Source organism: Propithecus coquereli, unplaced genomic scaffold (assembly GCF_000956105.1).
Source record: "Propithecus coquereli isolate 6110/MARCELLA unplaced genomic scaffold, Pcoq_1.0 Scaffold57, whole genome shotgun sequence".
Taxonomy (NCBI): Eukaryota; Metazoa; Chordata; class Mammalia; order Primates; family Indriidae; genus Propithecus; species Propithecus coquereli.
In genome coordinates, this window is record NW_012151618.1 from 5,254,405 (window position 1) to 5,268,971 (window position 14,567).

A 14,567-nucleotide genomic window follows, 5' to 3' on the forward strand; every position below is an offset into this window, starting at 1 on the left:
GTATTCTGCTCAAAGAATCCTCTAAAAAAATCTTTTTCCCCACCAAAAAGAATAGAATAGAAAAATAGGAAGGGCCAGGAAAGGGAAGGGGGCATTCCCACCTCTGTAGAAGCTAACTGAATGTAACTTTGGCCTTGTTGAATTTTCGTTTACTCTCATTTCTTGATATATCTTTGTTGAAAGCTTTTACTCCTGATACTTCATGTTTAGCATCTTCTTGGTCTTCTTGACATTGAAGTTTTACCTGATTTGAGACAAGTTTTTCTACTCATTAAACGGATTTATTTTTTCATTTCTTGTGCCTCTTTCTAATTTCCATTGCATGCTACAAGGATGGAAGGCTCTAAGGTAGGGGGGAAGCAGGAATTGGAAATATTATATAAAGGCCTTGACACTATTATAGTTTTCCCTTAGGACTGACTTTCTTAAGTCAGAACAAGTGAAAGGTGAAACTGTAATACTATAGACCTATTTTCATACCATAGCATTCAGAATTCTGTGCTTTGGTATCATAGATACTATGGACAACTCTGAAATGATTAATGATCAGAGAGGCACTTGAATATATCCTGATTTGTGGGTTTTTTTCTATGTTATATATGACTTATCTTTACTCATTTAACTAGAGAGATCAGCAAGAAGCACGATCTAGGCCTATTTCCACACAAATTAAATCATACGAAGAGGAAGATGATTACAACTTAAGGTCAGTGACTTGAATTCTCAAATATAATTGATTTTTTCTAATGATGTATGTGGATCTTTTACTATATAAAATCTTTTTGCATGCAAATGTTGAAAATCTGTTATTTGAAGAAGAATAGTGTATAAAATAATAATTGGGGGCTATACCAGTCAGACACAATGCAAGCTCTTTACCCACTTTATCTCATGTAATTCTCAAAATATTATTTTGAAATAAATATTATTTTCCTCATTTAAAAAACTTTAGAGAGTATCGAGGGTTCGCAATGCCCCTGATACAGCTGGGTCCCTGGGCAGTGTGCATTGCAAGAGATGGGAGAGACAAAGATACGGACACAAAAATTAAGGTGAAAGGGTACGGGGAGGTCAGGGGACCACCAGCATTCCTGTGAGCCAGGCAGTACTGACTGCAGTCTAGCACCCGTTTTTATTCTCTTTTTCATATTATGGATTGCAGTGATTTCACGTGAAAAGCTTGTGGGTTAGCAGTAGCGCGTATAATCTAAATGGGAACAAAAGAGATCACATACTTTTTTCTACTTTATCTAATTCCTCATTTACTGAGACATGAACTCAGGAGAGAGGAACATTGCCTCAGGATTAGAATAGCAAACTGCTCTTATCTGCTAGGCTGACATCCTTTGATCATTCTCTCCGCCTTCCAATTATAAGCCCGCATCCATTGGCAGACATCCAGGCTGTAGCCGGCAGGCTTCAAGGTGGGGTCCGTTTGCAGACATCCCTGGTTGGTGGAATGTCCCCCTCAAGGTCGAGCAGCTTTTGCTCAGTGAACTGACATGTCCGCAGGTTGCTCTTTGGCAAAGTCCTGTCCTGCTCCTGGGGTTCTCATGTCTTGACCCTAACCCTCAACAAGAGAGGAAACATGAAAAGTATATGATCTATGTGAATAAAACTATAAAATCTTACTGTAGCAGAGGCAATGTTGATCACCAAACATTCTAAGTCTTTTGCAGTTGTCAATAGGCTATGACAAAATCCCAATTAATGTCTTCCAACCCAAAACAGACAAGAGTTGGTGTGTGAACCTCCACCTGACTTTCCCTGCTGTGAATATCAGTGAAATTCCAGTTGGTAAAGCCTCCCAGCCTGGTCTCTGGGTGACCATGTGAAACAAGGGGAAAAAGAGCTCTCTCTCCTTCTCTACTGCCATATTGACCGTGTTAAGCCACTGAGATTTTGGGGTTAATATCCTAGGCTATCCACGCTAACATAGAAATCGATATTAGGAATGGAATGCTGCATAGCAAAAACTTAAAGTGTGACTTTAGCCTAGCGGTTAGATGGTAGCCAACAAGGAAACTGATAATAGTGGCTGAAAAGATAGAGGATTAATGTTATGTAGTGGCAACGAATTTGGTAAAACTGCCATCTGTGGTAAATTGGGAGGCAGAACAAGTATCTAATGAACTTGTACTCTAGTCTAGGGGAAGAGGTTGGAAGACAGAATATTAGCAGTACATGCCGTTAAAAAGACAAGTTTGGGAAAGAATTGGCTGGTTTGCAAGTATTAATAAAATGGAATACATAATTATCTCATTCAAAGTTATGAAGATTTACACCTACGATTTCTTGCAAGACCTGTGTAGTTTTAACTCTTCCATTCAGGTCTTTGATCTGTTTTGAGTTCATTTTTGTATATGGTATGACTTAAGGATCAACCTCCATTTATTTGCACATGGTTGTCCAGTTGTCTTGGCACTCTTGTCAAAAATCAGTTGACCATAGACATATGGTTTTATTTTTGAGCTCTCATTTCTATTCCGTTGATCTATATAGCTATCCTTATGCCAATACTACAGTGTCTTGATGGTAGAATTGTAGAATCAGCTGCTTTTAGACTTCAAGAATTACAAGATAAAATTGAGAAAATCTTTGAGGAACAAAAGCCTATTAAAACTCAACCCTAAGGCAAAGATCAGACTAAATATGTGGCCTTCGCATATTGATAAATCTTTCCAGTGGATTAAGGTTCCTTAGGGCAAGGATCACATTAAATGGCACATAGTAAACTTTTCAGTTGGATAAAATGTCTCAGGGAAAATGTCTAACTAAAGGTACAGTCTCTCCTTAGAAGCTTGACAACTTCAAAGTAACCAATTTTTAAACTGTGAAAAAGAGAGAGGGAGTCAGGGTAAGGTAAGAAAATATAGTAAAGAATTACAGTCTTGAAAGAACTATGGGTGTGGTAATGGCACTGAGAACTGACTGAAATTAAATAGGTAAGGAAACCACTAGTTTTGGAGAGTTATGTCAGCAAAGAAACTTTAAGAGTGGACTAAAATTGTGGTGTTTTAAATCTTAAAACAACCCTTGGTACCCCCAGTCTTCTAAGATCAAGAAGCAGGCTATCAGAGCTGCACAGCTCTGAGAGGGCATAATGTTTAAACACCTTACAGCTGTGACCCCCAACCCCTGGGCTGCAGCAGACCAGTACCATTCCATGGCCTGTTAGGAAGTAGGCTGCACAGCAGCAGGTGAGCAGCCAGCCAGCAAGCGAAGCTTCATCTGTATTTACAGCTGCTCCCTATCGCTTGCATCACTGCCTGAGCTCTGCCTACCACCCCCACCAAGGTCTGTGGAAAAATTGTCTTTCATGAAACTGGTCCCTGGTGCCAAAAAGATTGGGGACTGCTGCCTTACAGGGCTTAAAAACGAAACAGAAATATGTTAGTAAACTGGCAGTATATTTGGCTCATACTTGAAATATTAAGACATTCATTTATTAAAAAATAACTATTGTATACAATCCATCATTTCTTCTCCTAGATAATTTACTCAAGAGAAATGAGGACAGTCTTCCAAGAAAAAACCTGCGTGCAAATGTTTAGAGCAATTTTATTAATAATTACCAAAACCCAGAAACAAATATCCATCAACTGTGACTAGGTAAACAAATTACGATATATCCATGCAATGGAATACTACTTGGCAATAAAAAGCAATGAACATATAGCAACAATATACATGCTAAGTGAAAGAAGCCAGGCTCAAAAATGTACATAATCTATGTTTCTACTTATTTAACATTGTGGAAAAGGCAAAACTGTAGGAACAGAAATCTGATTAGTGGTTGTCTAGGGCTTGGGCTAGGGGTTAGGGGACTAACTACCAAGGAGGAAAAGGGAATTTTTTTGGATGATGGAAATATTCTCTGTCTTTGTTGTGGTGGTTATGTGACCATGTAGGTTTATTAAAATTTATTGGATTTTGTACATTAAAAAGGTATATGTTATGATATATAAATTATATCTCAATAAACCTGAAAAAAAAATTTGAACACCATTAGTACTAGGTTTAGCTACTGGTAGTACAATGGTGAGTAAACAAACCCTATCTTGTTCCCAAGAAGTTAATGCCTTAGTGTGGTGTTTTTGAATTTTTTTAGTACATCACTGAAAAATAGAATTTTATATCATTAGATGTACACATGTATGGGTACATATAACGTGAAGCTACTTATCCTTATATGTAGTGCTCTCTCATATTTTATGAAAAAAGATATTTAACAGTTATCAAAATTCTAAAATTTGAATTACAAATAAGATAAATTATGCTTTTATCCAGTAAACTAAAGGATTGAAATGATGGTAACAATAGATGATTCACAGTTTCTGTTGAAGCAAATGAGAGACTGATTTTACGAGCATAAAAAATAAATCTGTTAATTTTTGTTTTTTTACTAAATTTTCCAACCAGATCAGATACATTTCTTTTTTAATGCTACTGTTTGAACAGATGGCTTTTCCCCTGTGAAATGTGGCATTTGACTATTAGTTGTGAGTTGTTGAAGATGGGAGGTAGTTCTGTAAAGAGGCCATTCATTTCAGGTTGGAACATTTATAATCCACCTAAATAATTACAGTCAGGCAGAATATATTATGATAGCCTTCAACACCCAGGGTTACTCTGTCAAAAACATATGTTGGGGAAACCAGAATTTGGTTTCCTAATAGTATAGTATACATATCCACCAGTCTGCTTGAAGTAAGGTTTACCACACAAATCATTTCGATCATATTACTCACACACACACACACCAGCCAGAAGACATTTAATGTTTATCTGTCTCCCTCAGGTTTCACAGTGATATTACTTTGCTAGTGTATTTCATGAAAAGTGAACACAACATTCTGCTTACCAAAAGTAATGCAAAGGTATACTTAGATAATACTAAATACAACCATTTAAAGAACTACTAGAAACACCTCTGGAAGGAAAAAAAAAGGCTTTCAAAATATCTTAAAATTACAAAGACTAAAGAATCATTCTCACATATGACATGAAACTGTGTCCAAGTATTACACACATTTTAAGTGTCCTCTTTACTCTCCCTCATTTTAAATTAATGTTTGCCATTTCCTCGGTACCTTTTCTGCACCTTTCATCCGCACACCCCAGTATACTCCTTGTTTTAAGCTACAAACATATTTTGAAAACATTGTTTATAGCAATGAATTGCATGTTAGATGTATTTATTCATTCATTCAACAAGTATTTAGTGCCAATTTAAGAGCTTATGTGTCAGGTACTATGCCAAGCACTAGGTATAGAGCAGTGAACAAAGCAGATATGATTTCTACCCTTACAGAGTTGATTGTGTAATGGTGAAAATGGACCCTGACCAAGTATTTCTATACATTAGTAGAAGGATAACATTGAGTGGGCTCACCATAAAGAGCCCTGTGGTGACTCATTTGTAAAATGGATAATTGCTGTGTGTAGCTGATAATCACTCCTTATGATTTCCATTCATTGATATTTTTGCTGCATTTTCCCACAAAAATATTGGCATTATAGGGTATCTTCTCAAAGGTGAATTATTTAACCAAAGCACTTTTCTTGTTAATGATACTCATTCAAAATAAATTAATGTGTAGATAACTAGAATTATAGTATAGTCATCTTGATAGTTGTATATTTTCCCTTTCAAATATAATTACTGTTGAATTTCATTGTCTCAACTTAGTGCCATCTACTATTAATGTATAATGTTTATTTTTGTTCTGTAGAGGTCTATTATCATCTGAAGGCACAGTTAATCTTCATTTAGAAACTAAGGTATGAAATCAAACTTTCTGTGAATGCTATTGCATTCTGTAGAGTTTAGGTTATTTTTTAGAATTTTTCTTAGACGAAAGAGAGAGGAGATATGACTCAATAGAAATATAAACCTTGATACTCAGAAGGGATGCATTCATGAAATGTTGCTCATAAAGTAAATTGAATCCTTTTTTGTCTCATAATTTCACTGAACAATCTGGGGATACAGTGGAAGAAGTCTAAGTGAAATGAGTTTATAACCTGAGGCTTCAGTTTTCTCTCTGAAGCTTAAATCTAGTAGAAAGAAGACCTGAAAAAGAAAGGTACTCATAACAAAGAAGGTGATTTGAAAGGTTGGTTCATTCATTTAAATGTTTATAGTGTAGGAATCACTCTTCCAGGTGCTGGGCATACTGGGTTCTATAAGTTTCCCACCCATAGAGATATAAGCCAAGGGAACTAATAACTGAAGGCCTGGGAAGGCCTACCTGGAGAATAATTGGTTAGTGAGGAGAACTGAATTCTGTCAATCAGATCATCCAGATTTAACATTCCACTGGCTAGCTGAATATCCTTGAATCTTTGGGATTCATTTTCTTTGTCCTCTAATGTCTTGGTCCTGCTGATACCTAGGCCTTTTCCAGCTATATAGTTCTGGGATTCTTGACATTACAATTTGAGTAATTCCATGAAAATAGAAAATCTTCTATGTAGCAAAATAGCAGTTCTGTGTGTTAACAAAACTCCTTTCCTTGTCAAATGATCAGACTCTAATTAATCAATAGTTTCAATTATTTTCATGTAGCTGAAGACCAAAAACATTGGTCTAGTAAACAAGGTTCAAAACAAACTACACTCTGCAAATAAAGGAATGAAACCAAATTCAAGGTATAGTATATTTTTTAAAGTATTTCATTTCTTTTTTTTTTTTAGTTTTATAATTCACAGTACTATCATTCTTAATTATTAAGCTCTTTCTGTTAGATAGTCAAAAACTAGAAGGCTAAATAGTCTTCCGGAGTGTTTAACAGAGTGCCATACATTTTTGTGTATATTGAAATATAGAATGGTTTGGCATGCCCTAAATAGGAGTATATTATAATTTACATTCTGTTGTTGTTGGTAAGAAAGAATTCAAGACTATCCTTAGTGGTATAAGCATAAAAACGGACCCAAGAGGCTCTCTAGGATAGGAGGCTTTCTAGAAAAGGAGGATTGATTGTGTTGCACTGAACAGCTTCTTGGTCTCAATAAGTTATTGAATTTATATGTCAATTACTTACCCAAACTGGTAATTGCATTATAATTATAATTGAATAATAACAAAGATTAAAAAATCTTAGTTAATTCTTGTCTTTTAATTGTTTAAATAACTTCTTTGTTTAATGAAAGGAAGAAAAAAAGAATAAAGAGATAAGGAAAATATAGATTGAAGAGAAGAAAGAACATAAGCTGCATACATATGTACATACATATATAACTGGAAAGGGTTATCTTGTTTTTAGACTTCAAATTTTCTTCTTAAAGAAAAGGTTGTTTTTCCGAACAGAATTCTGAAACCTTTGCTTATGTTTTAACTATCAGTTAGGCTTTCAGAACCATAAACTTATTGATGGGTTAGGCTTGACGCATTCCTCAGTGCCTTTAGGATTGAGTTTTATTTCACATTTCTTCCCCTACTTGATTTTTCTTCCCCTATTTGATTTTTAAACAAATCAAATCCAACTTTTTTGTTAACTTTGATCCTGCTTAGAATTTTTTTTTTTTTTTTTTTTTTGAGATGGAGTTTTGCTCTGTCACCCTGGCTAGAGTGCAATGGCATCGTCATAGGTCACAGCAACCTCAAACTGCTGGGCTCAAGCAATCCTCCTTCCTCAGCCTCCTGAGTAGCTGGGACTACAGGCATGCGCCACCATACCTGGCTAATTTTTTCTGTTTTTGGTAGAGATAGGGTCTCCCCCTTGCTCAGGCTGGTTAGAATGTATTTCTTTAAGTGGAAAAAAGATGTTGAGTTTGATTGAGCTAGAACTATTCACTATATAATGCATTCCCAGAGGTATTATTCTTTGCTATTTGTAGAATTATGGTCAATTTTTACTGTTCTTCTCCAGAGGCATGTAACATTAAAAGCTGCAGGCTGGATTTGACCTAGAAGGCCAAGTTCAGTAGTCTTAGTTTTGGTATCACTTATTTGGAGGCAAGGTTTAGACCACCTGGCTTCATAAAGCCTGTGGATGTGTGATTCATAAAGACTGGAAGTCTATTAAGGGTCTTGTAACCCTTGAAAATATCAATTTTAAATTTCATCATAAATTTAAAATTTATAACAGTCTCTTGTAATATGGTCCTTGGGAGTATCAATTATAGATTTCATCATAAATATAAACTTATAATAATTTTGATCTGCTTTTGTTATTTGGGTGAAAGCCATATCTCCTTTCTGTCTTTCTATTTTGTTTATATTTATATATACATACATATATATTTAATCTTTATTTTTTAGTGTTAAATCAAAATACCCTGACGTAGAAACTGCCAATGATGTTGCCATTCCGGAGGATTTCTCAGACTTTTCTCTTGCAAAAACAATAAGCAAAATTGAAGGGCAACTGGAGGAAGAAGGCTTACCTGAATATATAGATGATGATATTTTCTCTGGAGTTAGTAATGACATTGGAACAGGTAGGTTTCTTTTGCTTGTTATTTTTATCTTTACATCACAATTACTTATCAAAAGAGACCTTGAAACTATTTCTTGCATTTAAAAAAATATATTGTGATGTCTTGGATTTGTTTCAGAATAATCTAGTAACACATGGTGGTGGGATGAATGAGTGGGATTATGGATGAAATGAAATTGGCCATGAGTCAGTAATTATTAAAGGTGGATGGTGGGTAAGTGGGAGGTTCATTGAACTAGTCTCTCTACTTTTATATATGTTTGATATTTTCCATTACAAAAAATAAAAAAACGCTATGTTGTACTGGTTTCATTGAATGTGTTTCAACTAAAATTAAAATGCCCCATAGCTTATTATTAAAACATTAAAATAGAAAATGTTTCTATGAATTCCTTTCATTTTCTATTAATGTACTTTATTGCATGTTAGATCAACACATGTAAAAGGATAAATGAATTATTGATGTAGCATCAGGTAAAGTGATTAAATGAGTTTTTTCTAATGAATATAATTTTCCTTCTTAACTCATTCTTTCCATATCACTAGACAAATAATACTGCTAAATTTGGATCATCTGTTAGTTACCAGTAATGCCTCTAAAGTTGTTGAATTTATGAGGAGCCATCTATGCTGTTGAAATAAAAATACAATTGAATATATATGAATTAATTAATGCTGAACCATATGTAATACTATAGTTGTGACTACAGTCAAGCCACTTAGACCCTCTGTAATGGCAGCTTCTTCATTTTAAAATTTAGCAGTTTGTATGAGATAATCATAAAGTTTATGTTAATTCCGTGAAAAATCATAACTGTTTATATGTGTAATTATTGTGCCACATACTAGTCATAAGTGGGGAGCAATTTATGTATACATTTATTACCTTCAAGCTTTCTGAGGCTAGTTGTGGGGAGGGGGAAGGTAAGTGGAAGGAAGTTACATTTACGTCTCTTTCAAGATGCTTTCAAGGATGTGATGGTCTGATGTTGGCTGTTCCTCAGTAGACAGTCACCCATGGCCCTGTTACAATGTTCCTGTGCCCAGATATAGGGAACCAGGACAAACAGACTTTACCTTAAATGCTCCTTTTTTCTCACTGCTAAATCATACCTCTGCCACTTTGCCTCCTTGTCTCCATTTTTAGTATCTTCAGCTTAAGTATCTCCCTTTTGGAAGAATTTTCTCTTATTTCAGATGATGGCTTGGAATAGTTGGGTTATGTGTGAGAGAAAAAGATCAAGAAGTAGTTTGGGAGCATAGACCACTTTGTATGATTAAAGCTGGGGTAGCGTGGGGAGAGGAGGTTAGCGCCTCTGGACATTGAGAGCACTCAGCTCTGTGAGTTAGAGTTGAGGTAGAGTTACTGAGGTTAAAGTTGGGGAGAGAAAGAAATGGTGAAAGTTACGGTCTCCCGTTCTTTCTTTCTTTTTTCCCTCAGAGACCAGTTACTGCCAACCTCACACTTTTTAATTTGCCATTTCCCTGCTATCCTCTGCTTACCTGGAGTTACATGAGAGGCTGAAAGAAGAGTTGAGGCTGGAGAGATCTAGGTAGGGTTAGAGCCACCCACATAGTTCATCAGTTTCATGTAACACTGGGGCGCTTCAGAGAAAAGCAGGAAGTTTGTATGGAGATATTTTGTACTCTGCGTATCACATGTGTATGGCTTAGTGGGATTTGTTTTAATGACTTTTCAGAGCAATTCAGAGTGTTTCTTCAAGATAACCTCCATAGGGCAAGCCTCATTTTATAATATTCCTACTATGGAACATACTAGAGACTATATTTTTGAATGAATGAATGAATGACATGTAAGTTCTATATTCAGTTTTCACTTTATTTACTTTATGGGCCTATGAACATTGAAGATTTACTGCTGATATTACTGAATAAAGAACTTTTGCTGGCAATGAAGTACCAAAGATAGATTTTAATGAGGGTTTGTGTGAGAAAGCTTCAGCAGTAGGATATTAGTATACTTCTTTGCGTCCAAGACACATATACTACATTTTAACTTCTCAGAAATTGGGATGCATGTTACAGTCAGTTGTATTTTATAATCACAATGGCTGTGCTTGAAATTGAGCTTTGCTAGAGAGGATTTGTGTTGGTTTCTGCCAAACACTTGGGGACATTACTGACCTGAGACCACTTTAAATTCTCTGTTTGATGTATTTTGGACCACCTTTGTGAGTGTGCATTCAGTCTGCAAACTTACGTGAGTACTGGCCTGTGGTTCAGAGACTCAGGTGAGAGTCCCCACCTTCTTTCTTTACTTAGTTCCAGTATTGAGATGTGAATAGTTCCTGCCTGTTCCTTTCTGTTGGGTGGATTGATTTCTCATTTATCTTTATGTTAGGAGTATTTAGTGTCTAGTGTCCCGTAACAGGGATCTCCTATTGACTCCCCATCCTGAGTGCTTATTTTCTTAATAAAATAATAGTCTGTCTTACAATTGATGACTGCTTAGATTCAGCAGAAGACAGTAATATAATTATTTAAATCCACAGAAGCGCAGATCAGATTTCTAAAAGCCAAACTCCGTGTTATGCAGGAGGAGTTGGATAATGTTGTTTGTGAATGCAATAAAAAGGTAAGTTTTTTAAAAGAAATTAAGCATTTCAAAAGAAATGCTCTAATATTCAAAGACATTTTAGGAACAATTTCAAATACATTTTTCAAATAGCTTTATTTAGATATAATTCATAGTTTTGAATTAATTTTTGAATTAAATTATATAAATGACGAACTTTATTCTGAAATGTTGAATTTTCACAGCTAAAGAATTGTAAATACTGTTACAATTAGAATTCTCTGTATTAGACTTACAAATAAAGCTATTAAATACACATAAATCATCTGACTTACATTTTTGAAGATGAAAAGGTAATGTAATTTGTTTTTCTTTGTGAAATGTATATAAATATTTCATCAATGAACATATGAAGCATTTTGTTTTCTGCTTTGTTTTGATACCAAATCTTATATATTTTTTCACATAATCTGTAATTTTATAACTGTAGGAAGACAAGATTCAGGATTTAAAGTCTCAAGTAAAAAATTTTGAAGAAGATAGTTTGAGACAGCAGCGAACAATTAATATGCAACAATCTCAAATAGAAAAGTATAAAACTCTTTTTGAAGAAGCAAACAAAAAATGTGATGGATTACAGCAACAGTTATCTTCAGTAGAAAGGGTAATTATTTTGTTATTTTTCCTAATTCAATGCCAAAGATACGCTAAAGTTATTAAAATAACGTTTGTGTAGATAACACTTTTGGTTCAGCTATTTAGTATTTACTAAAAGCTCTTCCCCCTATATAGAAGAATATTTTTTAAACAACTTTATCAAGATATAATTCACCCTTTCAAAGTGTACAGTTCAGTGGCTTTTAGTAAATTCAGAGTTGTACAATTATCACCATAACCAATTTAAGAATATTTTCATAACCATAAAAGACACTTCATACCCTTTAGCCACTATACCCTGATCCTCTTCCCCGAATCTCTTCTAGCCCTAGGCAACCACTAATCTATTGACTGTCTGAATAAATTTGTCTATTCTGGAAATTTCATATGCATGGAATTGTACAATATGTGGTATCTTGTGACTGACTTCTTTTAATTAACATAAGGCTTTCAAGGTTAATTCACGTTGCAGCACCTGTCAGTACTTCATTTCTTTTTATTGGTAAGTAATAATCTATTATATGGGTATAACATTTAATTTATCTACTTACAAGTTTGTAGACATTTGGGTTGTGTCCACTGTTTGGCTGTTTTCAATAATGCTGCTATATGAACAGTCATGTACAAGTTTTTGTGTGGACATATGTTTTTATTTCTCTTATATACCTAGGAATGGAATTGCTGGGTCATACGGTAACTCTGTGTTTAATGTTTTAAGGAACTGCCAACTGTTTTCCAAACCAGCTGCACCATTTTACATTCCTACCAGCAGTGTGTAAGGCTTCCAATTTCTCCACATCCTCACCAGTACTTGCTGAATTATCTTTTTGATTCTTACTGGTGTGAAGTGGTTACCTCACTGTGGTTTTGATTTCCATTTCCCTAATAAATAATGATATTGAGCATCTTTTCATGTGCTTATTGGCGTTTGTATATCTTCTTTGGAGAAATGTCTGTTCATATCCTTTAATTATTTTTTTAAATTGGATTTTTAAAAAATTAAATAAAAGACTTCTTTATGTATTCTAGATGGAAATCCCTTGTCAGATATACAAGAGCTGTCCAGAAAGTATCCAGCCATGGATACAATGTATACATGAATACGATGGCTGAATACTTTCCAGACAGGCCTTGTATGATTTGAAAATATTTCTCCCATTCAGTGGTTTGTCTTTCACTTTCTTTATGATACTCTTTGAGGTATAAAAGTTTTAAATTTTGATGAAGTCTAATTTATTTAATTTTTCTTTGGTTGCATATGCTTTTGGTATCATATCTAAGGGAGGAATATATTTTATTTTTTTAAATTGACAAATATTGTACATATTCATGGAGTACATAGTGATGTTTTGAATACATATAATGTATGGTGATCAGATCAGGGTAATTAGCATATCTTCTCAAACATTTATCATGTCTTTGTGCTGGGAACATTCAGTATCCTTCTTCTAGCTGTTTGAAATTACAGGGTATCCCAAAAGTCTCTATACAAAGAAAACTTTTGTGAAATTTTGTAATGAATATTTTATAAATAAAGGTATATTTAGCTACAAGTTCCCATTTTCCCTATGTATGGTGATTGTTGGGACACCCTATATATAATATATGATTGTTAACTATAGTTATCTTACAGTGGAATAGAACACTAGAACTTATTCCTCCTATCTAGCTGTGATTTTGTACCCTTTAACAAATCTCTTGCTATCCCTCTTTCCCCCTATCCTGCCTAGCTTCTTCTATTCTGTCCTACCTTTTACTTCTATGAGAGCAACATTTTTTACTTTCCACATATGACTGAGAACATGTGGTGTTTAACTTTCTGTTCCTGGCTTATTTAACTTGACATAATGACCTCTAGTTCCATCCATATTGCTGTGAATGACAGGATTTCATTCTTTTTTATGGCTGACTAGTATTCCATGATGTATGTATGTATATGTGTGTATATAAACACACACCACATTTTCTTTATGTCTTCATCTGTTATTGCACACCTAGGTTCATTTCCTATCTTGGCTACTGTGAAGAGTGCTGCAGTAAACATGGGGTGCAGATGTCTCTCTGATATAATGGTTTCCTTTCCTTTGGATAAATGCCCAGTAGTGGGATTACTGGACCATATTTGTAGTTTTTTGAGGGACCTCCACACTGTTCTCCATAGTGGCTGTACTAGTTTGCATTCCTACCAACAATGCATGTGAGTTCCCTTTTCTCTGCATCCTCATCAGCATTTGTTATTTTTTGTTATTTTGATAATAGCCATGCTAACTGGGATGAGGTGATACCTCATTGTGGTTTTTATTTACATTTCCCTAATGATTAGTGATGAGCCTTTTTTCCATATATTTGTTGACCATTTGTATGTCTTCTTTTGAGAAATGTCTGTTCAGATCCTTTGCCCATTTTTTAATTGGATTGTTTTTCTGTTGAGATATTTGAGTTCCTTGTGTATTCTGGGTATTAATCCCCTATTGGATGAATAGTTTATAAGTATTTTATCTCATCCTATAGGTTATCTTTTCACTCTGTTAATTATCACTGTTGCTGCACAGAAGATTTTTAGTTTGATATATTCCCATTTGTTTATTTTTGCTTTTGTTGCCTGTGTTTCGAGGTCTTATTCATAAAACCTTTTCCCAGACAAACGTCCTGAAGCATTTCCCCAATGTTTTCTTCTAGTAGTTTTATCATTCTTAAATCATTAGATTTAAGACTTTAACCCATTTTTATTTGATTTGTGTGTAAGATGAGATATAAGGGTCTAGTTTCATTCTTCTGCATGTGGTTATGCAGTTTTCCCAACACCATTTATTGAGGGGACTGTCCTTTCCCCAATGTATGTTCTTGGCACCTTTATCAAAAATGAGTTGACCAGGCTGGGCGCGGTGGCTCACGCCTGTAATCCTAGCACTCTGGGAGGCCGAGGC

At 34.8% G+C, this 14,567-nt stretch overlaps 1 protein-coding gene across 1 annotated transcript in view; it reads left to right on the plus strand.

Annotated features, from left to right (window-relative positions):
* The window catches only part of TEX9 (testis expressed 9), a 77,458-nt gene that overhangs the window by 9,492 nt on the left and 53,399 nt on the right, over positions 1-14,567 (plus strand). The window contains exons 4-9 of the mRNA XM_012658036.1: positions 627-706; positions 5,736-5,784; positions 6,572-6,654; positions 8,270-8,448; positions 10,961-11,043; positions 11,474-11,647. Coding sequence (XP_012513490.1) covers positions 627-706; positions 5,736-5,784; positions 6,572-6,654; positions 8,270-8,448; positions 10,961-11,043; positions 11,474-11,647 — 648 coding nt within the window. The remainder of the gene's footprint in view (positions 1-626; positions 707-5,735; positions 5,785-6,571; positions 6,655-8,269; positions 8,449-10,960; positions 11,044-11,473; positions 11,648-14,567) is intronic.